The 27,547-nt window shown below is 40.7% G+C and overlaps 1 protein-coding gene across 12 annotated transcripts in view; it reads right to left on the bottom strand.

The window, feature by feature from the left end:
- Positions 1-2,132: 2,132 nt before the first annotated feature.
- ADGRF1 (adhesion G protein-coupled receptor F1) overlaps positions 2,133-27,547 on the bottom strand; it is a 54,002-nt gene continuing 28,587 nt past the window's right edge. For 7 of the 12 annotated variants that reach the window (XR_012034164.1, XR_012034167.1, XR_012034169.1 and 4 more), the window contains 8 exons: positions 27,266-27,429; positions 25,423-25,611; positions 22,330-23,703; positions 20,600-20,641; positions 19,543-19,602; positions 15,808-15,874; positions 4,808-5,183; positions 2,133-3,484 (listed from right to left, as the gene is read on the bottom strand). Coding sequence is in view for 4 of the 12 variants with exons in the window: in XM_072832753.1 (XP_072688854.1) it covers positions 3,474-3,484; positions 5,106-5,183; positions 15,808-15,874; positions 19,543-19,602; positions 20,600-20,641; positions 22,330-23,703; positions 25,423-25,611; positions 27,266-27,429 (1,985 nt within the window). In the remaining 8 variants the exon portion in view is untranslated. Of the gene's footprint in view, positions 3,485-4,807; positions 5,184-14,347; positions 14,568-15,807; positions 15,875-19,542; positions 19,603-20,599; positions 20,642-20,743; positions 20,805-22,329; positions 23,704-25,422; positions 25,612-27,265; positions 27,430-27,547 lie in introns of those variants that run through there. The other 5 variants (XM_072832754.1, XM_072832755.1, XM_072832756.1 and 2 more) reach the window with 3 other exon arrangements.

The following is a 27,547-nucleotide window of genomic DNA, read 5'->3' as shown; positions in this document are numbered from 1 at the left end:
GGAGCCCCCCAGATTTTTGTTGAGTAGATGAATGAATCTTGGAAAAGGCTCAAAGTGAGTCTCAGGTTTGTATACTTCCAAGCAGAAACATTTTAGAGACCTGCAGAGTGAGTGCTATGTTTGTTTTCCTGAATGGACTGGTCTCCAGTGGTGTTTACTAAAAACACAGCCCATTTCTCCATTAGAGTAAAAGTTAAGGGGAAAAAAACCCTCAAAGAATGTTCTTTCTCTTTCCTTCAGAAGTGCATGCAGGTAAATGTCCTTTTCTAAGCTGACCTACTCTATGCCCAGGCCCAGAAGAATGAAGTTTGATTGCTCATTCCAAAGTTTTCATGACTACCAATGTTAATACAGGTCACAAAAGTGTTCATCCCTTTACATAAAGCCAGTTATTTATTTTGCCTATGTCATCTGTGCACTCCAAGGATTGAGTACGTATGGTAGAGTTTATTGTGCATAATGGCTTCAAGTCTAGTCAAATCCCCAGATTTAGCTTTAACTAAATATAAAGAAAGGATCTGTCCCAAGATTTATGGGATGTATTTAGGAAGAAGAAATTCCCCAACTAAGAAAACATGGAGTGAGTTGTTATATCAATTCATAAGAGGAGTGTAAAAGGGAGACCATGTTTTTTTATTCCTTATCCTAAAACTAAGGGTAACTGATATTTCGGTATTTTCTGAAAATGACACTGTCCTCTAGTGCTCTCCACTTCTTCCACCCAGACCTTCTACTTCTGACAAATAGAAGGAAGTAAAGATATTCTCCTCAGTACATAAATATAAGTATTTATATAAATCATTGTTCTCTCCCTCTTTTTACTTTTTTATCCCTCTTATGCCTTCATGCTTTCCAACTCCCAATAAAGGATCCCTACTTATGTGTTTGTTTTTCCTTTGTTTGCTGGCAGGTCTTACTTGTGCCCATGATCCACACATATGTAGAAATCCTTTATTGGGGAAGTAAGATTGGAGCCTGCGATGTCTGGAGGATGGCTGTGAAGGATGTATGTAGACTCAGCAAAAGACTGCCAACTATGAACTCCATGGCCAGTGTTTTGGTGACCAGTGTTTTATATGATGGCATTTCTTGCTAGGGCTAAGTCAACAGTTGATAGAAAAAGATTAACCAGAGTAGAATAATGTGATAGATACCAGAAAGTATCTCAGTAACCTCTCTCTTACCAGCGTTTCAGTGATTCTTGGATCTTAAGTAGTTTTAGAGCAGAAAGAACATGGGTTTTGGAGTGAGAGAGTTTCTGAGTTTAAATCTCACTTTTATTACTTTTTGCTACTTGTTTCTACAGAAACTTGGTCTCTTGTTTCCTCCTCTATAGAACTGAGAGGATAATTATAAGGAGTATTAAGTGGCATTCTCTGTGTAAAGAATCTGATGTCATATAAATGGGACACAAGATTTTTAAGAGAAGGCTTATTGAGTCTAACTGGTGCTGATGTTTAGTAAGTCGACTTGACTGGACTCTTTCTGGACAAGGTGAAGATGATAACCATGAGCATTCAGCTGGCATTGGCACAAGGAAAATATACCTATACCTAGGCACATGTCCAACCAGGAGGCAGAACCAGGTCTTAAAGCGGGGTGTGTGTGTGTGGGGGCTGAGTGTGTGTGAGCATACCTTATCTTAGACTCCCTGCCACCACTCCTCCTGGAAACATTGTAAGATAACTGAACACACATATACTGTACTGTAGTTTATCCAGAAGAAATATTTGCAAAGAAAAAGCTGGAATTCGGTAATGAAGTCTCACCTCTTGGAAGTAGAAGTTGCGTCCCTACCAAGGTGCCGATGATCTCAGATCTTGAACAAAGTTGCTTATTGCCACATCTATGTCTGCTCTGTAATTTTGCACATGAAACTATTTTATCAGCTGTGCTGGAGGAGGAATCCCAGAGTTAACACGTTGATTGGAACTTCATAACACTACCAGGCCTGGCATGGAGGTGGGAGGAGGAAGGGTGTGTGTGTGTGTGTGTGTGTGTGGAGTTAACGCTTCTCTTGGAGTTATCTTCAGGGTCAGCATCACGATTTTCTGCATATCTACTATGATGACCAAATCAGCAGATTTGAGAGGGGTGTGAAATTTTTGTGAAAATGAAATTCATCCAGACCATTTTTATGCATATAAGTAACCATATAAAACAGTGATTTTTATTTTGAAAATTAGATATAATTCTAAGGCGCTAAAGTTATAAGATCTATACCCTCTGTATTTCATACCTAGTTCAGTCTCATAGAACATTTCCAAATTTCCTTTACGTGAATTTTTGAAATAAACACCAAATATAAGCTTGCAATGTATACAGTGGGCCCCATTTGTGGGCAGAGATAGTCATAACAGATGTATTTCAAATGTTTGACAATGATTATTTCTTGGAGAGCTGGGGGGGGGGCAAAAGTATAATAAGGAAAGGATTTTTACTTTCTATCTTATATACATTTTATATTTGTAATAAAATCAAAGCTGAAAGTAAGAATAGCTAACATATACTAAACACATATTATGTTCCAGAAATTTTGCTACACATGCACTATTTTATTCAATTCTCTTAACAACCCTGTGGGCAGGTCCCATCACTGCCTCAATTTTACCACTGAGGAAACTGAGGCCTTGGGAGAGCTAAATCACTTCCCAGGGACACATGGCTGAGTAGGAGAGCTATAAAGCAAATGTGGTATTCAGATTCTGTACTTCTGGTCACCATACTAAACTTCCTCAACTGAATAAATAAATAAAACATAAAATTCCATTTTGGGAAACAAAGAGTCAATCTCATTACCCCATAGTCACACCTCCAATACATCTTATGCTTATAACTTGGAATGAAAAGTTTGGTTCATGTAAACACTCAATCAAATGTATATAACTGGGCTGCATAACCCTTCCCAGCTCCTGCCATGCCAGGGTGAGGACAATGCACACATGTTGGTGGCAGGGTGAGAGGGGTGGGGCAGGGTGGGGGTGGGTAGAAAACAAGAAAGCCCAGAGAACGATATCTGAGGCTGCTGGCTGGCCTTCCTTAAAGAAAAACACAAAAGCAGAGGGAGAGACAAGCTAGAAAAATCTTGTAATTTGGAAAACTGAGAGCATCGCACATTAGAAGTCCTAACTAGAAGTTACAGTAATGCTTTTTGATAACTTTGAAGTCTGTTTTACATTAACAAAGTAGAATAATTAGTACTTTCTTCTGGTTTGAACTCTTCAGTATTCTTCTTTTCAAAAGCTCTTTTTGGTTTTTTTTTCTTCTGACAAATCAAGGGTCATTAAATTTTTCTATAGGATAATGAGCAAGAAAAAAATATGCATAATGGGTTCCTCTCTTTCATGGTCTTCCTGGTTTCCGCCTCTTTTAAACAAGTGTTTTCTAAGCCATCCACATAGAATGTCCCAGTATGAATATTTTGTTTGATTAAATCCCTATGCACTGACCTTCATACTCTTAAAAGTTGGAGTTTATTTTCCCACTGAAAAAGAGAAAGGAAAAAGAAAATTTAATACCTGTAGTGTACAGACACTAAACAAACTGTTCTATGGACTTCATTTAAGCCTTCCAGTGACCCTGCAAGAAAATTGTGATCTTTCCTATTTTACAAATAAAGAGATAAGAAGATAGCCTGTCCTAGGTGGCCAGTAGCAGAACTGAGATTTGAAGCTTTGTCTATGGTGTATCTTTTCTCTCAGTGCACTGCTTTGATGCAGTAACAATGTTATATGGAATCCATGCTTCATTATGAACATTAGCATTATTAATGTCACTAATAGCCACCATTTGTTGGTTGCTTAGCAAATACCAGGCAATATGCTAAAAGCTTTCAGTTTCTCTGGGCACCTGAGTGGCTCAATCCGTTGAGCATCTGATTTTTGTTTTCAGCTCAGGTCATGAGCTCATGTGTTGTGGGATCAGGTCCCTCCTCTGACTCTGTGCTCAGGGAGGAGTCTGCTTGAAAGTCTCTCCCTCTGCCCTTCCCCCTACTTGTGTGTGCATGTGCAATCTCTCAGATAAATAAATCTTTAAAAAAAAACAATAAAACAAAAAACTTTCAGCTTCTCTCACGTGCTCCCAGCTTTACATAGAGTTATTACTTTTGCTTATGGATTAAATAACGAAGGCTTGGGAATGTAACAAGTTAACACATTTAGTAAGTGTTAAAGCCAGGCCTCAAACTCTTTCTTAACAGTTATTTCACATTACCCAGAATCCCGCCATCCAGCATTAAACACTTCTCTGCTCAGAAGTGTTGGCAATAGAAAATAAAATTGAAAAAAAAAATCCTCACTCTCATGACCTATACACGAGGGGAGGTTCCAGAGACTGGTAATGCTTATCTTCAGCCTCAGTCTGGATCATTCCCTCCCTGAGTTCTCTAAGTCAGTGGTTCCCAAATCTGAGTGTGCGTCAGAGTCACCTGGGTGTCTTGTTAAAATATAAATCCTTAGGCCCCACTCCAGTGCTTCTGCTTTAGGTGGTCTGGGGTGGGTTCAACAATTGGCATTTCTAACAAGTTTCTGGTCGTGCTGATGCCACTGGTTGGGGATAGGCTTGAGGAATCATGGTTTTGGTCTGAGAGAAAGTAGGGCATGGGCAATTCATGTCATGGCAGACTTTAACAAGTAAGCAATTGTCAACCTAAATTCTGGAAATGATTCCGTAAATGTCACTTTGTTTTTATTCCTTTTTTTTAAATTGATGGGGAGGGAGGCTGTATAACATTCCCCACAATCTGGTGAAGCACAGGACAGGTAGGACTGGCTCCCTGGCCCAGCCAACTTCAGTAAAACAAACTCACATTATCACCAGGGCCCGGCAAAGCTTTCATGCCTCAAAGAGTTGTCCTTGGCAGTGCCCAGCAGAACATTGTCATGGAATTCACAACTGCCTTGCTCATGCCCTGTTGGGGGACATGGCTGACATCTAAGAACCAGGAAACCTTATCCATAAAAGCAATGTATCCCTTGGCAGCACATCACACTGGGGTACTCCTCTGCTCTGGTTTCAAGCATCAGGTCAGAATTCCAAAGGGGTGTTGCCTCCCATCTGGTTGGCATAAATGTAGCTGTTGGCAATGCTTTATCTCTGATTCCTACCCAGCAAGATAAGGTCCTGCCAAACCCACTTGGGCTGGTCCTCTTTGGTGATAAATTTCTCTTCTCTCAGCATGTTACCTATGAAGAGACACAAAATCAGAGAAGGGCAGGACTGGCAGGATTCTCTAAGCTTATCTCATGAATGCAGATCTGTGGTTTTACTGATGGGAAACTGCAACTCCGAGAGATGCCTGAGGCGACTGGCAGTGAGGCGTCCCAAGGACTCCTTCCCAGAGACAACCCTCCATGTCCGCGCCAGGAGGCCATTAAGGAAATATAACTAGCACACTTGGTTGGGATCGAACCAGGTGAAATGTAGACCCATTCTGGGAAAAATTCGTTGTCATCTGTGAACAGGGGACTCTTCTCCCATCACTTATGGTTTACTTGTTCCTTAAGTCCCAACCCTTCCTCCAACCTCACTCGAGTGACTGAGAGAGTCTGAAGTAAAAGTATTTGGTAAAATTATGTCATGGTATCTTGGTACCATGGTATCCTTTTATATTTTTTTTTTGGTTTATTTATTTTTAAACATTTTATTTATTTATTTATTCATGAGAGACACAGAGAGAAAGAGAGGCAGAGACATAGGCAGGGGGAGAAGTAGGCTCCCTGCGGGGAGCCTGATGCAAGACTATCCCAGGACCCCAGGATCACTACCTGAGCTGAAGGCAGATGCTCAACCACTGAGCCTAGGTATCCCCCATGGTAATCTTTTAAAAGACAGCCTTGGGAACCCAATATTTATCCCAGAGGGGTACATCTCTGTTCATAAAATATCAGGCACTGTGCTACTTGTGTAGGCGGAGCCCGGGGGGCTTTCTGAACAAGGGAAGTGAGGCCAGGTGGGGTAGAGCAGATTCTCCTCCCTCCGTATTTGTTCCCACCACAGGCAGGTTACCCAAACCCTGAGCCACCACTTCCTTCTCTAGAGGGGGAAAGGATATAGACCTTAGAGTGTTGTTTCGAGGATCAAAGATAATCTAGGCTGAGTCTAGCACAGAAACTGGAGTATCAAAGGCTCCATAGTCTCTATTCCTTCTCCCACCTTTTCTTCATATCACGCTAAGTGCTAAAGCAAGGCTGGCGGTGAGGTGAGGGCTGAGGAGCACCCTGCAAGCTTTCTGGTCCTTCCTGAGGAAGCTTTGAGCGCCTAGTAAGTCCCTGCTCAACATCCAGCCAGTTTTTGTTTATGTTATTTTGCCCCCTCTACCCCTAGGATGTTGGGTACAATATGTAATTTGTAAAGAGTTTGAATTAGCTCAGTCATGGAGTGTGTGGCTCTTTTCTGAAAAAAAACTATAAGATTTGCTATACTACTTCCTCCGAAAAGAAGAGAAGAATACAAAAAGCTCAGAATATTCCCAACCTATTTTGTACCACGTGCTTGAATTAACTCTGAATTTGCCCAAAGCACCCAAGGATATCCCATTGATGCAGCCCAAATTCAAATAAAACACTGCCTTTCTGGCAGGTGGAAATCTCGAGCCAATCGTGGCTAATTCCTGCTTTGGCTTAGAAGCAGGCAGCCTCCCCCCTTCACCAGCACCCTTGAGCATAAACCCAGGAAATAGAGGCATTGTTTGCCATCTTGAAACAGAGCTATTATGTTCTTAGCTCCCTAAGCGCTTTTACTGTACAAAACACACTAGGTACACTGTAAACTGTTCCTAATTAGAGTAGTTGGATTAAAATGCCTTTTATTTCCCCCTGATTCCTGAGTGCATCTCAGGTGTACTTAAGCTTTGAATAATCTGTCCAGGATTTATTTCTTGGTCAGAGTCTGCCCCCTCAAGTTTGATAAAGGCAAGTACAGCACAGCCCCGCTGGCCGTCTTAACAAAAGACAAATGCTTTCCACTAAGAATCATTTGTAAGGACACAGATTTGGGACTCCTGCCAAAATCTGCATCAGTCTGAGAAACCTGCTAGGTGCTACAGAATAACTCTTCACAGCTCTTTCCTAAAATTGCTAGTTCCAGATCTAGAAGAGCTTATCCAATATAAGGCCAGGCAAAGTCTAAATTTGATTCCATTCTGTATGTTCAGTGTGAAACTTTCCCACAGTGGAATTTCTTATTCTGCATATCTATTATATTATTTTATCTTGGTAGAAGATGGGAATGAGCAAGTCAGGGTCTTTATCTACCTTGGCTCTTGTATCCTTGAAATCTCTCTTGAAATGCTTTTCTTAGCTTCCGAGGTGCTACGTTCTCCTGGTCTCCCTCCTACTTCACAGGTTGCTCCTTCTCATTCCCCTCTCTGGATCTTCCTCCTCTCCCTGTATATAGATGATGGGGTTCTCAGGTTCAGTCCTTGGACCTCCTCACTTTTGCCCTGTACTCACTGAATGATTTCATAGGGTCCCATTAGCTTTAAGTACCATCTTTAGCTCAGTAGACTAGCATATCCAGTGGCCTACTTGACATCTCCAGTTGGAGGGCTCATAGGCATCTCAAAGACCCAAAGGAGCTGGCCAAAGCCACATAAGCTTGGAGAGTCCTGGGGCCTTTGAGTTCAAGGAAATGAATCAAGGGGACTTCCAACTTTTAAGATATCCCTTGCCCTCTCCAATATGCAAGAGTGCATACACACACACCCCACATTTATTTATATTTAACCACAGTTACATGGATATGATTTCAAGACTCAAAAAACTACAATTTGCTGCTTCTCGGGGAAAATCTCTGTTAACTGTTTTAGCTTCTTCTTTTGATAGTTACTTCCATTTTTTTAAATATCATGATTATAGTGTTGCATCTTGGTGTCTCAGTTTTATTGATTTCCAAACACAAAGAAAGAAGATGTAGGTCTCTTCTGGCATCCCTCAATATAGACCTCCTATCCTGTATCTTCCCAAACACTTTTATTGTTAGTATCTTGGTTATATCAAAATCACTTTTGCATTATTGGTACCCTGTCTACTATATTCACAGGTGAGCTAGGTAGTATGTTTAATTACTTTTTCTTTTCCACATATTTTGTTTCTGTTCGATGTAACACTTGCTTTTTTTTTTTTTTCACTTGCTTGGATTCCTGTGTTCTCATCAAAAATTCATCCCAACCCATCCCCAGCTATGTAAATTTCTTCTAAATAACTCTCAGATCTATTAGGTATCCTATTATTTTCATCTTCTCGAGCAATCTCTCTGCAGATCCAGCCTGTATCTGCCCCGGGCTTTACTTATTCCCACCCTGGAGGCTCCCTTGGCTCTCTCTTCCAATGCATCTTTCATTTTTGGGGACCCAAGTCTTTTTCTCTCTGGGTTTATTGCCACATTTGGGATAGTCTATTTCCCAATAGCTTTTGGGAAAAGAAGAATTGCAGGAAAATTTATGGAGAATTTCTGGTCTGAAGAGATCTTTATTTTTCCTCACACTTAATTGCTTTTGGGTTGCAATACTCTTTTCTCAATATTTTGAAACCATCCTCCGTTGTTATCTAGATGACGATGTAGCTGTGAAAAGTTTGATAATATTCTGATTTTGACCTTTTACATAAAACCTTTCTTTTTTTTCCTCCTCTGAAAATGTTTGGATCTTCTTTTTTTTCTTCTATGACCTGAAATTTCACACTGATGTTGTCTTAGTTGGTTCAGGCTGCTATAACCAAATACTGTAGACTGAGTGCCTTATAAACAATATTTATTTCTCATAGTTATGAAGGCTGTAAGTCCAAGATCAGGATGTCAGTATTGTCAGGTTCTGGCAATGGCCCTCTTCTGAAATGTAGACTGCCAACTTTGGGCTTTGTCCACACTTAATGGAAGGGGCTAGAGAGCTCTGTGGAGTCTTTTATAAGAGCATTAATCCTGGGGCACCTGAGTGGCTCAGTTGGTTAAGCATTGCCTTTGGCTTGTTCAGCTCATGATCTCAGGGTACTGGAGTCCAGCCCTGTGTCCAGCTCCCTATTCAGCGGGGAGTCTGCTCCTCCCCTCACTCATGGTCTCTCTCAAATAAATAAAATTAAAAAAAAAAAGAACACTAATCCAATTTCAAAGATCCCACCCTCATGACCCAAACACTTCCCAAAGGCCCCACTTCATACTATTATCACTTGGAAGGTTAGGTATTAACATATGAATTTGGAGGGACACAAACCTAACTGCGGATCTCTTTTTGCCTATCATCTCCTTGAGTGTGGCCAGGACTTGTGACTTACTTCCAGCAATAAAATATGGTAAAAGTTATATGATGTCACTCCCTTGATTACGGTATGTTATATATCTCCAATCTTAAGAGCAGACTGGAGTAAGAGACTCTTCCTGAAGGCTTAAGGGCATAAGTGGGCCATGTTGGAGAAGCCCATGTGGCAAGAAGTATAGATGGCTTCTAGGATCTCAGGGTAGCCTCTAGCTAATAGTCAGCAAAAATTCAAGATTCTCATTCCCACAACTACAAGGAAATGAATTCTATCAACAACTTGAAAGAGTTGGAATTCCCTAGTCAAGCCTCCAGTTGAAAATGCAGCCCTTGTTTACAGTCTTTCAAGAACCTGAGCAGAGGACCCAGTTAGCTGCACCCGGACTTCTGGTCTGTAGAAGCTGTGAGATTATGAACGTGACTTTTTTTTGGTTGCTGTTGTTTTTAAAGATTTTATTTATTTATTTATTTATTTATTTATTTATTTATTTATGAGAGACACACAGAGAGAGGCAGAGACATAGGCAGGGGGAGAAGCAGGCTCCCTGCAGGGAACCCAATGTGACTCAATCCCGAATCCCAGGATCATGACCTGAGCCAAAGGCAGATGCTCAACCATTGATCCATCCAGGTGTCCCTGGCTTGTTTTAAGCTCCTAAAAAAATTGTGGCAATTTAAAAAAATATTTTATTTATTTATTCATGAAAGTCACAGAGAGAGAGGCAAAGACACAGGCAGAGGGAGAAGCAGGCTCCATGCAGGGAGCCCGATGTGGGACTCGATCCCAGGTCTCCAGGATCACGCCCTGGGCTGAAGGCAGTGCTAAACCACTGAGCCACGAGGGCTCCCCCTGTGGCAATTTTTAAATTCAGCAATAGCAGCTATTGCAATGTCTTACTCTTTTTCCTATTCTTTTATTGTTTTTAGTAACATTTTGGGAAGGAGCAGAGGTGACTGTTGTATGTAATCAGTGGGTTAGACAAACATGGCATAGGATATGGGATCAAACATGCTTTCTTTTGTCTCTCATCATCATTGTAAAATTTATTCAGTGGGAAAAGCTTTTCCCTCCCACTGCATATGTTCCAGATATTACTCCAACATCTCCAGCATTGTGGTCACTTTCAATAGCAAACACACTCATTTTGGTGATTAGGATGTCCTGTCTCATGTAATAGTAATAAACACAAATAATTTGGCATTAAATTTCTCTTTTCCCCCAGAGGAGTCCTGCTTTGAGTTGGCTGCTTGCACTGCCATATCTCTCTTGATGGACTTTTTTTGTCTACCTTTTCTTATTCTCTTTCTACCCCACCTCGGGCTTTGAGGTTTCTAATCTCCTTTCCCTCAACTCCAGGGAAGAGAGTTTTGTAGTATAAGATGGGGTTGCCTTCATATAGTGCCAGGTCTCTCTCGATAATAAGGGAAGGTGCATGCAGGAACTCTTCAGAAATCCCATATCCCTGACTTCTCTCACATGTAACTCCTTTAACTCACACAAATTCCTCTGTATTCCAGGCGCTCACCTGTGACACCTTTCTCATCCTCTAATCTGGCTTCATCACCAGCTTCTTGCTGTTCTGCTTCCACCACTTTGGGGGGCCTGATAACACAGTATCCAAGACAAACCCATATTGTCTCTCTTTTCTTGCTTATCTCACCATGCACCATGTGTGGAAAGCACATAGACTTGCTTCACCCTGACAAATCCTAGGTATGTAGGCTGGTCTCAATTCAGAAACCATTCAGGGCCCCACTAGCGGAGCTGTGGCCACAGTTTCATGCGAGAATCAGAACTCCCATTCCCCCCTCCCAGTCAGCCCTGTGATCTAATAGAAGACTGAGAAATCTTTCATTAGGTTTGAGGTCAGAGGAAAAGCATCTCTTCTTCTCTCACCTTTTAGAGTAGATGAGGAGGTTTATGGAGTAGCTTTCACCAAGGAAATTCTCAAAAACTTCTCTTTTGATTTGTATATATCTCTGTGGAGTATGAAACCATCTACTGATCCTGCATCATTTCCTTTGAGCATCTCACTATAGCTCTTCACCTGTGCTATGTCTTGGTGCCATGTGGAACCTTGCGTTTTCATTTATTGTATGTATGCCTATTTAATCCACCACCACTAACTAGAAGCGCCCCTTGCTCTCTTTATGTGAATATTATGAAGCTTATTCATGTCGGGAGGCTAACACATATCTTAAGATTGTGCAATTCTCAAAATAGCCCATTCAGAAATCTGTTCTATGTCCTACTTGCACCTGCCTATTGAGTGCTCAATGTGTCCATGGGACTGAATTCAGATGCACTGCCCTGAAGAGGACATGTTGTGGTAGAGAGCCTGGCCTGAGTACCAAATGGTTGACATAAATTTACATGCTCTGATGCCTTCCTCCATCAATAACTCCAAACTGGCATCATGAAAAGGCATCCACGTCTCCTCTCCTGTCAGTAGGAGAACAGTGAAAGAATGTAGGGTAGGGACTGTCCAGCCTAGAGTTTGACCTTTCTGGGCTTGCTTTTCACTAAGCGCTGGCACTCACATCTGACCTCTCTAGCCTGAAAGATAGAACTGATATATTCTGGGTATATCCAGGCAAAGTGAGTCAGAGAATAAGAGGAGGTTACTCTGAACCATTTTGACACCATGAGTAACAGGAACCTTAGAGACATCTAGGATTGGATCTTGGTATGGGCATTGACAATGTCTATGAAAGAGAGGTGTAGGAGTGAGGCTTCACCAAAGAGACTCTGTAAACAGCAACTGTGAATGTGTGAGAGGCCAAAAAAGAAAGGGAGGCCAAGGTGGGTGGACCTAGTCAGGGTGACCACAAATGTCTGCAGATTATGGCCCAGACCACTTTAGGTAGCACCATTAATAGCACAGGGATAAGAATGGCACCCTCTTTAGTACACAGCCTATGAAGCCATATGCAGTGACCTTGTGAGACTGGCCTTCATTATCCCCATGGGGACTTCAAGAAATAACTGGGAGGACATGTTGGAAGACCCTAACTTCAATTAAACAGCCAATAATAATTATAGCTACTTGTTATGGACAGAGTTGTGTCTCTACAAAGTTCATATGTTGAAGCCCTAACCTCCAATGTGACTGTATTTGGAGATGGGGCCACTTAGGAGGAAATTAGGGTTCAATGAAGTGATCAGGGTGGGACCCCTATCTGATAGGATTGATGTTCTTAAAAGAGACACCAGACACCTCTATTTACATACACACAGAGAAGATGCCATGGGGGACCAAACAAGAAGGTGGTGGTCTATGAGACAAGAAGAGTGGTTCCATCAGAAAATAACCCTAAAGACAGTTTGATCTTGGATATCCTAGCCACTAGAACTATTAAACTATTAAAAAGTGAATTTCTGTTGTTTAAACTACCCACTTGGTAGTATTTTCTTAAGACAGTCTGAATTAATATACTACTATAAAAAGCCATGATAAATGAACTTGACTTTATCTCATAATCACAGGGTGCTGAGATTCAGGACATCATGGTTATGCGTAAAATAATAACTAGATCATGCAAGACTACTAGAGGATTCTACAGACCAAAAGGTGTAAGATTATAATTACAATTACATAAACAATGCCATTTTCTTATAGTCTAATTTATTTTATTTTTTTAAGATTTTATTTATTTATTCATAGAGACACAGAGAGAGAGAGAGGCAGAGAGAGAAGCAGTCTCCATGCAGGGACCGTGACGCAGGACTCGATCCCGGGTCTCCAGGATCACACCCCAGGCTGCAGGTGGCACTAAACTGCTGCGCCACGGGGGCTGCCCTTATAGTCTAATTTATATAACCCCTTACCTATTATAATTCAACATCCACAACTACGATCTTGGCACTGCCATTCACCATCCATGTTGCCCTCCTCACATTATTTAGCCTCTTTGTGCCTTTCTTTCTGCAGCTGTAAAACGGGACGGTAATATTCCCTATTCACAAGCTTATTATAAATATTAAATGAGTTAATATAGGCAAGGCATCAAGAATAGTGGACACTTGCTTTAAACACTACCTGTACAGATTTCAAGGATTTCTAAGATTTCTGGAAGCAAGGATAAATCAGAGGGCTAAGTCCTGAGCCCAGTAGTCAAAGTTGAAATTCAGGTGAGCCCAAAAGGTCAAAGTATGGGAAGGAAATAGTGCTTTATGTGGTGTCTATCCACCTGCTGTTCTGTATCTCATCTAAAAGTGGCCCTGGCTATACATGCAAAGAATTCCAAAAGTACTTACAGTGATTATCAAGGAAAACCAGGATGTGTTAGGGTATCTTCTTGAAAGGTGACAACCAAAATCTCTTTCAATTTGCCTCCTACATAGAGAGAATTCTGGGAGTAATGAATCTCATATCTGACCTTATAAATGTTGTTAGGGTCACAGATGATTTCCAAAGGCTGTTATAGGCTGTAGAACTGGACTAGGAATCCAAAGTCCTAAAAGTCCTTAGTACCCCTTTCCTGGCTTCCCAATCTCCACAAGTCACTCCACCTCTCTGAACATCTGTTACCTCATCTCTGCTCTAGATCAGCCTGGACACCTCACTTCACTGGCCTGGGGACCAGATGAAAGCATCCCGTAGACTGAAAAAGACTGCATTACCTACGAAATCATTTATTATACTTCCCAACTAATGGCTACAAAACTGTCTGTAATGGAATTTTTCATTTTATTTCTGATTAAATTTCAAAATTAAGTGACTGAACCTAAAAAGAAAAAATAAACATATAATTCAAGTGAAAAAATTCAGGGAAAAAAAAAGAAAAAATTTGGGAAGCAAATACCTTTTCCCTAGGAAATTTGCACCGATGATTTTTTTATAGAAAGCATGCATGGTCCATCAATTTATCTAAAGTGATTTCATGAAGTTTTCTTACTCCAATTCAGATAACTGGAAATGCCATGGGAATAATGTTATTTGATGAGAAAGGAAATCATAGTTCACGGCAATGAAAAGCTGGTACCACTGACGCAATTTCCAATAAAACCCACTTTTCTACATTTATGAAGCAACTTCTTTGAATCAAACCACATGGAAATAAATGGTTCCATTTAACTGAAGATACAATGAGCCGTGATGAAGCTGCTGAAACCTTTTTATTTTATTCCAAGACTTCTAAATCAGAAAATTCCATTTAAGATTAAGCTAATTTTTTCACTGACATTTAGCTCTAAATGTCAAGTTGCACCAAAAAAATTTTCCTTGATTTTATGGTTCGCAGCCTTATTCAGTTGATAAAAACTGAGTTAGCATGATGTCATTTGAGGATTCACCAGTATGAGAAAGTACATAAATGCCTAAGAGAGGAAAGAGAGGATAAGAGTTATTGTTGCTATGTCAGAATCAAGCATGAGACCAAAATGAAAAGAAGCCTATGTAATCCCTTACACTCTGGTCAGGTCCGGGAAGATGGTAGGGAAAGATGCAGAATGCAATTGTTTGACTGACAGCATTTCATTAATGCCAGAGACTTGTATTTGTCAGACCTCTCTCATTCGAGAAAAGAAGCACCACATCTCTCAGATAGGGCTGGGAAATGACGTAAAGTAGGTTTGAGATCATAAAATGTTGTTGCTAGAAGAAAACTTTGTGATCTCTTCATTTTTCATTTTACTGATGAGGGACAAATGTCCAAAAAGGTTAAGAGATTTGTCAAAAGCACTCAGGCTGGCCGGTGACAGTGACATGGGGACCCAAGGCTTCCGGGTGAGCATGTTGAAAATTTTGGGAGGGAAGTACCTTTGTGAGTTCAGACACTTGAATTTATTTTGGAAGTCAAATAATGTTGCTTGGAACCTAAAATGAGCAGCCTATTTCCCTGCTTTCATAAAGATAGTAACATAATTTAACATGAAATGGAACTCAGGCACCTAAAGATGACTTCAGGTTAACTTGCAATGCAATGTCTCTTCCTCAGCCCCCCCAGTTCCACTCTTCTCCTCCAGGCATACGGCGATTATTTGCAATGCTTACATAGCAGTCCTCTAGGCACTGAATATCACTGATTTTAGCAACAGCTAATAATGAGCATAAAAACAATGCATGTCACAGGTGGAGGGGACAGTGCTTCCTCATCCACAGCAAATGGTGGCTTCTCCCTCTGTGGGAATATTTTAGGTATTTTAGGGAGGAGGGTATGTCTAATGGGGCACAAATACGTGGCCCACGCCTACTGCTCAGTAGCTGGAACAAAGTTGATTCGAACTTCAGGAAGGATACAATTGGTGTTTGTCTAATCACATTTTGTACCCCGTGACCACAATGATCAATATCACCATTTATAGAATGTCTAAGTGAGGAAATGGCTGTGATTTGTGATGAAATTAAAAGGGACACTAGTGGTCTCCATGAGCATCAACTCCCTGACAATGTTCTATCAGCCATGTGTGCCATCCTGATGAACCCCAGACACAGGACCAGCAGATACTCCCCTATTTCTCATGAGGTTTTTAAAAGTAGCCCTTCAATTTTCCTCATATGATATATTCACATTCTTTCATCTACCTTTTGTTAACCTTTGACTTACTGTTAACTCACCTTTGTTCTGCAATGGGTTGAAAGGCTTTGGGAATTTGGGTTTGGCAGATACATCTGATGAGTCTTGCTGCACAGAGAAAAACAAGTCATTCTGACATCAATAGTATTATTTTAGTCATGCTCTGTATTTCTTGACATCTTAATGTCATTAGCAATCCTTTTATTAGTACTCCACTGATGTGGGGCACCATTCTTTTTTCAAGAAATTAGAGTACTCCTTTCTTTCTCTTTCTCCTTTAGGACACTTTTCTCCTTTAAAATGCTTAAGAATGTATTTCTAACTGAATCTTGTGTTCCTGCTTATTCTCACAACTTTTAACAGCAAACTAGAAAGCAATTTTAAGGAAGATGTTATCTTTTTGATGTCCATGCTTATATTTCTTTGGTTCACACACTTACCTCTAAAAGGGGAAACCATGGAGACAAAACAATAGTTTTATAAAAATGGTCTCAAATAAATACTTTGCCTTATTCTCACTCATCTTAGTATTCAAATCTCTTTGTGAATAATCTTTTAGTAACTGGAACAGAGGCTAAACAGTTCAAAATTTTGAAAACTGAATTATCTAAAGGAAATAAAATATTTAAATAAGAAGCATGTACTTATGGGGAAAGGTAAAAGTATTAAGATACATTGTGTCTTTGTCCACCCATGAATTTATTCACTAATTTAATACCTCCTGTTGAGTACTACTGTGTGCTAGACACCAGGAATATTGCAAAAACAAACAAACAAACAAACAAACAAAAATAAAAAGCTTCCATTTCCTGCCACAGTCCACGTCATGAGGAAGCTAAATCAAGATGTGAGAAACAGGTTCTTGTTATATGCAGTGGACAGCTCAATGATAGCTCCTGATTTTCACTGAAATATGTAAATGGCTATCCCACATTGAGCTCTGGAAAAAAATTATCATAGAGAGAGAAATGAGATATGTAAAAAAAAAATCCAAAGCAAAATTGATTTTCTAGAATTCAGGACTGAGTAAATATATAATACTGTAACCCTTAAAGAAAAATTCTATAGTCGTTATCACTGCATTTAAAATTGCATCCTACCCCATTTGGAGAAATGATTCTTAGATTATATAACACATTCAGGACTCTACACAATCTGGGGGAAAGCAGCCTCTTCAGACATGAAGCTAAGTTGTTGATCAAATAACAGGGCCTGGGTCACTGGAACCATTAATAAATAAATCTCTTCTCCCTGGAGGGAGAATCTGTAGGGGTCCCCAGTATCTGTCTCTCAGTGAAGGGTGACAATGGAAGAGCCAAGAAGGAGCCTTGAGACCCCAGCAGGGAGAGGATTTTGAGAAAAACCACACTGTGGGGCCGTCCACACAGTGTGATGGTGTCTTGAGGGATGGTCCTTGCTGAGAACATTGTTGGCTTCTTTCATTCCATTCAGCTAACAACCCAAATTTTCATTGCTCTTTTAAGACTCCTATGTTACCATCCATTTCCCGAACATCTCTTAGTGGATAGCCTTTTCTCCTACTTTAAAAATAAAACAACACAAAAAGGTATCCAGGTCTGAATTCTTTCACACGGTGACCCCATCTGTACCCATCGTCCATCTGCATCAAACTGATGCTTCCCGTGTCCAGGGAAGAGGCTGATCCCTGCGTATTCAGACTAGACACTCCATCCGCCTTCCCCCAGGAATCCTCTTCCCTCAGTCATTCCCCTCCACTCCCCATCTGTCTTCAGCCTCGCTTTGCTGGCTCATCCCTCCCAGCATATGGACTTGCTTATACCCTCGTGACTCAGCTCTACCACCACGGCTGGTCCTGAGTCTGCATCTGGTCTCCACCCTCACTCTCTTTTCTCTCACAACGAGTTTCTTGACAGGAACATTCCCACTGAGGTAACTTGTCCTCGCCTTCTCTGTTCTCAATTGCTGTAATCTGGGTTCCTGTTTTACATCTAAACTCCCTCAGAAAATTACAAACACCCATCTTCTCCTCTGCCAACTATGCATTTATTTTCAAGCAAATGAGCCACCTAACCTGAAAACAAAATCCCATTTTTTTTTGTCATCTGATTTAAAAATGACGTTGGAAAGGGAGTACAAAGACTGAATGCTCCTTAAGACCTCGATGACCACTGCTGCGTTCTGCAAAGCGTCAACACTTTACATTAGAAACAGGGAGAGAAAACACTGTCAGGCATCCTTACTTTTGTTCTTGTTTTAATTTACTTTGGGGTGTGTTTCTCTCTTTGGTTTTCAAATGAGAAAAATTCTGACTTTTTACTTGGCGGTATGGGGGTGTCCTCTCTCACTCTATTGACAGGTTTTTCTATACTGCAGCCACATGGGCTGTATCTCCTTTTCTTAAGCATAGTTAGTGATTTATTCATTTCACATTCTCTGGTTCAAGAGATTTTAATTCTTCAAGACATAAACTCAAAATCACGGAAAGTCAGAACTTTTGCTTTGAGTAACTAGTCCAACAGTTAATGTCAACAGTTGAAAAAAGTTAAAACCGAACAGTACCATGTGATTTTCCTAAAATCACTCAGCCAATTGATTACGGAGTCAGAAATACAAGGCAGATCTGCTGGCTATTGGACCACTGCTCCCTAATTCACAGCAGTGCCGGAGGAAATGCAGACCCAGAGAAAACGTTTAAGGTTAGAGGTTAATTTCCTCACTTTTTAAAAATTATTATTTCAAAAGATTATATTGCCCCTTGTAAAAATCTCTAACACCTGTGTAGGTTTTCAGGCACTTAAGTTAGCTGACTTCTATCAGACACAGAAATCCCTACCTTAGACCTCTTTCCGAAAGGCCTTCAGTGTTTTGCTGAAGAGCAAAAGTCTAAATTAACTTCAAAAATACAAAACATGAACATGAGTGCTTTTGTTGTTAACTATACTCTTCTCCTAGGGACTGCACTTTCCTGGCAAAGAAACAGGAATCCTTTGTTTCCATACAAATGTCTCAGTTTGTAGATTTAAGAGCTCAAGTTGCAAGGGTCAGAGTCAGTTATACCAACTTAAGTGAGAAAACTCAAAGAACAGTTCACATAAAGAAGATAATCAAAATTTCACCCTTTACATTATGCTGAGTGAAATAAGTCAATTGGAAAAAGACAATTATCATATGGTTTCACTCATACGTGGCATATAAGAAATAGTGAAAGGGACCGTAGGGAAAGGAGGGAAACTGAGTGGGGAAAAATTAGAGAGAAACACAAACTATGAGAGACTCCTAATTTTGGGAAACAAGCAAAGGGTTGCAGAAGGGGAGGTGGGTGGAGGGATGGGGTAACTGGGTGGCAGGCACTAAGGAGGGTGCTTGATGGAATGAGCACTGGGTGTTATACTAAATGTTGGCAAATTGAAGTATATATATAAAAAAAAAGATTTTGCCCTTCCTTTCATGAAGCCAAAATGATCTACAGGAGGTGCAGAAAGTCAGGTAGAGAAAAGGGTCTCATGGACTCTAGATATTGGAAGGCAAGTCAGATTAAGCAAATGGCACCGTTCAAAAGTATTTGCCCATTTTGTAACTTTCCATGACTTCTCATTCAGTCGTTCCCTTGTTCATTTTCTCACTCAACTTTGTGAGTAGCGACTCTATGTTGAGCACCAGGCCAAATAGCAGAAATAAAATGGTGACAGAAACTCCAGAGCTTTTGCAAAAGTGGGTTTGCTGTGGGACTGCACACAGAGAGAAGTAAAACAGGAATTGCACACATTGGACCTACAGCAGCAGGAGATAATTACCTTTGATGCTTGCTTCCAAGAGCTGAAAGGAGATAATTTGTTGAACAGCAATTGTCGCAGCTATAGGGCAACAGAGAAATATTGAACAGAGACACATATACAATCATAATACATAAATCCAGAAGAAAACTATAGATTAGAATTGCTATTTGACAGAGGTATTTCCTGGAAGCGCTTAATAGACCATAAGTATGGCTCCTGATGAAAAGATTTCTTTTATTTGTTTGCTTTACTTATAAATAAATCTAGGATTAAACAAAGAACAACAGTACCAAAAGCCAGAATAATTCAGATCCTAGACAATAGTAATTGGCAATAATTGCTGAATTGAAATTTATCTTTGAAGTAAAGGGTTTCCTAACCTGTGAATGGTGCCATCAAGAGAATTACTGAGTCCAATCAAGGACAGAAAATTGCTTCTTTATAAACAGGGATTTTGTGCATGTTCTACAATTGTACTAATTATAAAATATTCTTATCTTCTTAAAAACAGTCTATATCACTTAAGTTACTGTCTTGCCTCTCTCAACAGAATTGCTCAATGGGTGGGAAAAATGATAACACAAGTTTACATATATCTTTTCTATTATCTTTTACTTATACTGATCATCCTTCATTAGAGATTTTATTTAATGTTAAAGGTTATTTAATATTTACCATATAAAACTCTAGAAATGTAGAAGTAGATGCATCTTTCAGCATATCCTATGTAAATGCATACATTTAATAAAGGAGCAAAAGGGAATTCACCCCTCTAGAAAGTACTTCTGCTCTTTAATGATTGCCAAACCATTGATTAAAGTAACAAAATGAAAAGTAAAAATAGTTTCCCTTTTTTTCCTATAATGTTTATATTATATTCTGTGATTCGTTCTATATGGTTTTCTTATCAGCAGTGTTTTCACTGAGTTTGCCTTTTATAAAATTATAGAATTTGATTACAAGAGTATGCATGGTCTCATCTCTTATAAGTGAATAAGAGCCCAGAATTGAAGGAGAAGAGTTAGATCCCTGGATTAGAAGAAGAAAGAGATGAAGAGAGAAATGAGCACAATACCTTACTGTCCAAGAGCATTCCAAAACATAAGATGAAAAAACCCTTTAAAAAAGAAAAAGAAATAAATCACATGCATGGGCTTTTCTCCAGAAAAGAAAGCATTGCTGTGTAATACTATTCCATCACCCAACATTGTTTTCTTACCTGCCTCCCTACTAGACTGTGCGCTCCTTGAAAGCAAGAACACAGGCTGCCTCCACAAAACCTGGCACAACACAAAGCACTCAGAAAAATGTTTCAGTTGAATGTATAAGTAAATAAATGAGTGCATAAGATTTTAAATGCATGGGGAGCTTTCTTTTCCCTTTGAGTCATCCTAAACCCCAAATAATTTCCATATGCTTCTATATCTTAGTCTTTCTTTAGAACAGCATTAAATAAACATTTACTGAGTGCACATAAATCTATGACAGCAGTGGACACTGAGGTCCAACCCTAAGCATAGGGTTGTTCTATCTGCATCAAATCCAGCCCTCAGGGAACCCTTGGCAGAGGCTGTATTGAAGCTTGAGGTCCTCTTCATAGTCAGACCACCCTCAGTTGGTGTCTGTTCACACAGCATATCACCATGGGCTTGCCCTCCACAAAGGTTCCCTAAATCTGCCTCCATTAGGTCCATGCTCCCTGGGCTTGCCTTCTGGTACCACTGAAACGTTCACTGGTGCACTGATATAGGTGGAGAACTGGTTGCTTTTAGAAAACATATTAGCATTTCCTACATTCCCGGCAATGTACTAAGAGCTAAATGATGTCATTTAATCCTCACATTTACTTTATGATCTAGGTAATTATATTATCCCTCTCTAACCGATGACAGAATTGAGAGATTAAGTAATTTTTTTAGAGGTCACAGTTGATAACATGACATATTTGAGCCCAGACCTATTTAACTCCAGAGCTCAAATGTTTAATCACCACTTCCCTGATTCATTGTGCAAAGGTGACCAGAAAACTTTCATCCAACCAGGGTTAAAGGCTCCCTTCCACACTCAATGAAACCTAAAGATTATTTCGTCCACAAGTCTCTGAACATTCTTTGATTGTGGAATATAAAACCCATGCTTTGCAGGAGATGTAAGCAAACTTTCTCTGTAAAGAGCCAGATAGGACATGTTTTAGGCTTTGCAAGTCATACAGTTGCAACTACTCAATGTTGCCAGTGTAAAGAAAGCAGCCGCAGACTATATCTATAAAAATGGGCATGGCTGTGTTCCAGTAAAACTTTATTTACAAAAACAGAGCTGGCTACAGTTTGCCAGCTCCTCCTCTGTCATGTTCTAGAGACTGGGCACCATTCAGAGTCAACAAGCACTCATGATTTCTTTCCCTTCCCCTGTGTGCTTTTGCAGATGTCTGCCCAAGAGAAAGAGGACTGAGTTGGCAGCAAGAGGGATTAATATTAGCTCTATGAACTCAAATGTTTAAAATCCTGGGATGGATTCCTGAAGAAGTCTAATATTCTGCTTTAGTGTGAGAATAACTATTAGAAAATATGGATCCTGTTGCTTATGTGTTTATTTTCTATTCACTGTTGCCAGGCAGTGTTGGTTACACACTGGAGGCAGAGAGATGAGATAGCCTCCAGAGTGGTATTACAAACCTCAGTTCTCTATAATTATTCCAGTCACCTGATGATATAAGAAGTTACGAAAGAAAAAGAAAGAAAGAAAGAAAGAAAGAAAGAAAGAAAGAAAGAAAGAAAGAAAGAAAGAAAGAGTTATTGTTCTCACCTGGAATGCATTGAGTAATGCAAAAATAACATGCCAAGCCAGATTCTGGTTGTCCACTATTGTTCCTATGCCAAAGCCCCAGGTGAGCCCCAGCAGAGGGGTCAGGATGAGGAGGCTCTTCCCCATGCGGACAATAGTGGCCTTGTTTTCCTGACCCGGTCTTTCTCCAACAGTGGGCCTCCAGAGCTTCGTGAGAACTACTAGCACCACAGCCAAATTCACAGCCACAATAGTCAGTGCGGGAACAGCAAAGGCCAGTAAGGGTTTGCTCCTATCAGACCAGTTAAGCCAACACGCATCTTTCCTTTTGTAGGCATTGCTAGGCTGGGTGACTGCAATCGTGATGACAGATATAATGAGAGGGCACCCATACCCCAGGCAGAACCCGACAGCCATCATCAAAGGCATGGCCATGTGATGGAACACAAGGAGGATCCGATAAGCCAGGAGGATGCCAAGCATGAGCATCCAAAAGAACAAAGAGAGGTAGAAAAAGTGCATAAAGAACACTGCAGCTATGCAGACTCCAGAAAGGTTTACGGTGGAACCTTCAGTGGCAGCAACAATAAACCAAACATCAGCAATCAGGAGGCACAGGGCTACATTCACCATGCAAACGTGACGTGTGTAGGAGGTTTGGTTTTTCTTGACCTGCTTCCAAAATAGAGCTTCAATGATTAGGCATAAGGTGAGACTTCCAATGGAGATGCCCAGTCCCACAAAGGTGATCCATTTCACCACGGGGATGATGGCAGGAGGGACAAAGGGTGACATCAGTATGGAGAAGGAGGTCAGGTGAGTACATCGGCACATCACCATGTCTGCTGTTTCATTCACTAGGTGGCAGCCCGCATTGTTCCACTGCAAACGACTGAAATCCCAAAACACACAATGAGGTTGGCTCAGATTTGACTCTATCTTGGAAAAAGTCAGGAAAATCTCATTTATGGAATAGTTTTGGATAACCGTGGATATCATGGGCCCATTGACCTGAGCATTTCCATTTTGAGTAGTAGATAGAATATTCCCCAGGGTCAATGAGGCCATGCTGATAATTGTTTCTGGAAGAGACCACCGGAATTGGTCTGACCCAATCAACACATGGCCTTTGACAGGAATGGAGGCATTTGTGGGGAACAGTTCCGTCTGATAGTTGTAACCCATCTTAAGTTGGCTTGCAGACACCGGAATCCCTTTCCAGTCAATAAATTCCCGAGAAAAATTCAGAGGCAGAGCTGTTGGAGGTACGAGGCTACTGATGTTTTCTAGTGTCTTCAGAAACCTCGAGCTGGCTTGCTGTTCTTCCTGCAGTAACACGGTCCAGTTGGTTACTGATGCTGAACTGAGGATGTGGTCAGCTATACTGATGACATCCTGAAATACAAGGATGAAAGTCAGTTTGTATTTTGAATAAGCAGGTCAGAGGACTAGGAGGGGATAGTCGTCAGGATTAAGTATCACTATTGCCCAGAGAGTTAGCCCAGTTGACCACATCCAAACTCAGCGAAAATGAGTTTAGTGGCTCTGCACAGTGGAAACTTTGGGTAAAGAAACTTGGGTCAGTGGAATTGTGAAAGCTCCAGAGTGATCTCCCCAGAGCGTTTGTATGCACACTGGGATGCCAGCATGGCTGAGAAAGAATCCTGTGATGTGGGCTGCATCAGGGCCCATTTCCTTCCTCAGAGGTGACAAATACGGCCGCCTTCCTGCTCAGGCTGAGGCTGAAAGAGCAACACATTGGACATTGTTTTAAACTGCTTTCCAATGTTACATTTGTTTTGCTGACATCAGAAGTTCTAAATTCATGTCGTCCACATTCAAGTTTTAATTTGTGTGCATATGATAATTAATAGGAGAGACTATAAAGCAAAAGAAGAGAATATAAAGCAAAAATCCTTAAACACTGGACAAGTGACCTGGAAGCATGAAACCCTTGTGGGTTTTAAGGGTCCGTCTTAGTTTAAAAGCTTCCTTTACCAAACAAGTCCTTGAAAGGTGCTGCTTTCTCCAACAGGACCCTGTCTCTGGCCGATGGCTCTGGTTTGCAGGCATTCTGTCCCAGTCATCGTCACTCTGAGTCTGACTCTAAATGAGCCCTCTGTGGCTTCTGGCCCCAAGTCCCATAGCATGCTTCTTTTACTGCCCCTTGGAACCTCTGCCTTCTTATGGTTTCTGTTTGCCTGCCCTGTTTGTGCCCTTCATATTTTTTTTTTTTTAGACTTTCTGTGTCATTTTGTTTTAGTTGGTTTCTTGTAAACAACACATAGTCAGGCTTTAAAAAAAATTGAGTATTTTTTCTTTGATTCACGGAGTTTTAACTTACTTATATTTAATGTCTTCTCTGATATAATGTCACCTTATGTAGTTAAAGTATCATGGTGTGATCATGAATGCTATAATTCTACAATCCAATTTTGTAAAATATTATATACTTTACCATATAAAATGCATACATCCAAAATGTTTGGAAGGACATTTTTTTAACAAATCTTTATTGAGTTCCTGTTTGTGCTACTTTTCATTTTCTAGGCACTGAGATGATACCTAAAATGCAAGCAGTGGCTATTCTAGGGTGACCAGATTACATATCATTTTTTTTTTTTTGCCTATTTGCAATTCTTAGTAAGCAAGTTTTATATGAATAAAATTTAAGCTAATTTTTAAATATCCCGACTAAATCATGAATTTCCCCATTTAAAAGAGGGATTTCTTAAAATATGCACTACTGAAGTCCGAGCTCTCAGCCACAGGAACGACAGGTGGAAAGACATTAAACAGCGGGCACCTGTCTCACGCAGTGTTATACTGTGTCATACAGCATGACATAGTGTCATACAGTGTCATACTGTGTCATACAGTGCAGATGCTCACCCCTTCCTCTAAGCATGCCTAGACATAGGCCCCTCTTGCTTTGAATTCATATAATTGATCCCATGAGTTTTTTTGTACATTGTGGAGAATGCAATAAGGCTCACACAATGACTGTTCCGTGATTCTGTTCTTTTTCATTAGTGCACCTTCAACTCAGGTTTTTGTCATTCCTCCTGAGACTGAGCCTCTAAAGTGAGTCCTATAAGCACAGGTAGACTTTACCTCCATTGTTGAATTGGACACCTTGAAATGGCTTGCCAGTGATAGGGACAAGACGCTGTCCAGAATTGACACTACTGAAGCCAAATTGCCAGCTGTGGTTGATGGGTTTTGCCGAATGACGACGGAAAGATTTCGCACCAAGGATGACACAGCTGTCTCGGTGGCATGGCCTGCCATCACACTGAGATTCTAGGAATAAAAATGGTTAAGTTTTATAGAACAATGAAAGGCTTGTGTTTCACATAAACTATGACCCTAATTATACAGAAACTGATATTCAGTGAGATTCAGTGACTTTTCAAACAGTACCCAGCTAGGAAGCGGAAAGGTAGGGTCTACTGGTACTAAATTCTGTTATGCTCTCTATACTATGCTGAGAAATCCTTGAAGATAGAGGGACATATGTGAAGATCTGACTACACTTTGTCTTGGGTTTGGAGTTTTGCTTCTTTCTTGAGGTTCCTCTCTACTTCCACTATACTGAGCTATCCTGGAAGGCAGCCAAAAAAGGATATTCCTTTCCCTTAAAAACAAGTCAACCCAGGAACAAGATCCCATCTGTTTTCCTTTTTGAGAGACAGAAAGAATGTGAGCATGAGTTGAGGGGGGGGGGGGGGGCACTGGGCAGAGAGAGAGGGAGAAAGAGAATTTTAAGCAGGCTCCACGCTCAGTGCAGAGCATGCTGGGGGCTTGATCTCAAGACCTTGAGATCATGGCCTGAGCTGAAATCAAGAGTTGGACACTTAACCAACTGTGCCATGCAGGCATCCCCTGACCATCTGTTTTCCTTTTTGCTTTTTCTCAGCTGATAGTAGTATTCTCTGCTCAAAGCAGAGAATTTGTACTCAAATACAAAGTAGTATTCTGTGCTCAAAGCACCTGGGATCTGCCTGCCCTCACACCCTGGATTGGACTAGTCCCAGCTATGGTCCATGTCCAGACTGAGGCAAAGAAAGCAAGAGCAAGGATAGACTCCAGAAGCCATCGAGTCTGACCTCTCCCCACCCAGTTTACAGATGAAAAACCTCAGAAAGGAAGCAGTAAACTTCTATAGTCCCTTGAGAAATACCATTCTGACTTCATCTGCAATAGTAGGGTCTCTAGCTGGAAGAGAAGTTCTGCTTAATATGGACATCTATTTGCAAAACAATATCTGTGAACTGGTCTTGGAGTACTTCTTTTCCATGACTTGAGTTCTAATTCTTCATCATTTGCTTCCATCTTTCTATTTACCTTTCCTTAAGAACTTGAACCCTCCTAAGAAAACATCATGTGGAGGTCACAGTCTTGGACTGGAAATCAAGTGACCATGTTTCTAATTTAACACTTTTGCTACCAGAGGGATCATTAACTGGTTAGTCTTTCACTTCTGTAATAATAGGTTGATAAGCCAGATGACCCTTAAGATCCACTGTCATTCTATCATTGCATATGGTTCATCTCTGGCTGCCCAGATTTCTAACATGTGTATATTTTTACTTGTACTGAGTTTGCAGCTTCTGACTCACACCTTTAGTTGGATCTTTGTTTCCCAGGCTTTCTGAACTTCTAAGACCAGCTTAGTTGCTGTTTTACCATCTATCATAGACCATTTTAACATTGATTCATTACTCTGTAGCACCCTCCCAACTAGGACTATCACCTCTGACTTTTTCTAACTCTCTTGGCTTCCACCTAGACCCTGCCAATCATGCCAACACTGCCTATATTTACCAGGGTCTGATAACACCCCGACTTCTGTGCACTGACCAATGGAACAAATTAACATATTAACCTTCACCTAGCCATGCTCACTGAGGGATACCCACTGTGAAACTCAGCATGCAAGACAGAGATGCTTTACCTTCTTCAATTCTTCCAGCTGAGAGTGCACACACATCTCCCTGAGGACCTGCCACCCAGAGGGCTGGCATCTGACCGTAATGTTTCCAGTATAGCCACTGCTACAGGGAAGAGTAAACTCATCATTCCTGGACCCAAATCCAAAGACAATGCTGTTACACTGGGCTGGGAAAAAAATGGAAACCAAAAGGAAAAAGGTGTAAATAGCCTGGCACTCTATACAAAGCATATATCAGTGCATTCGAAGTCATACATTCAGAGACAAAACCCAGACAAAATTCAG

This window comes from Canis lupus, chromosome 7 (genome assembly GCF_048164855.1).
Source record: "Canis lupus baileyi chromosome 7, mCanLup2.hap1, whole genome shotgun sequence".
NCBI classification, from domain to species: Eukaryota; Metazoa; Chordata; class Mammalia; order Carnivora; family Canidae; genus Canis; species Canis lupus.
The sequence above is the reverse complement of the archived record's forward strand: the minus strand, read 5'-3'. Positions and strand labels throughout refer to the sequence as shown.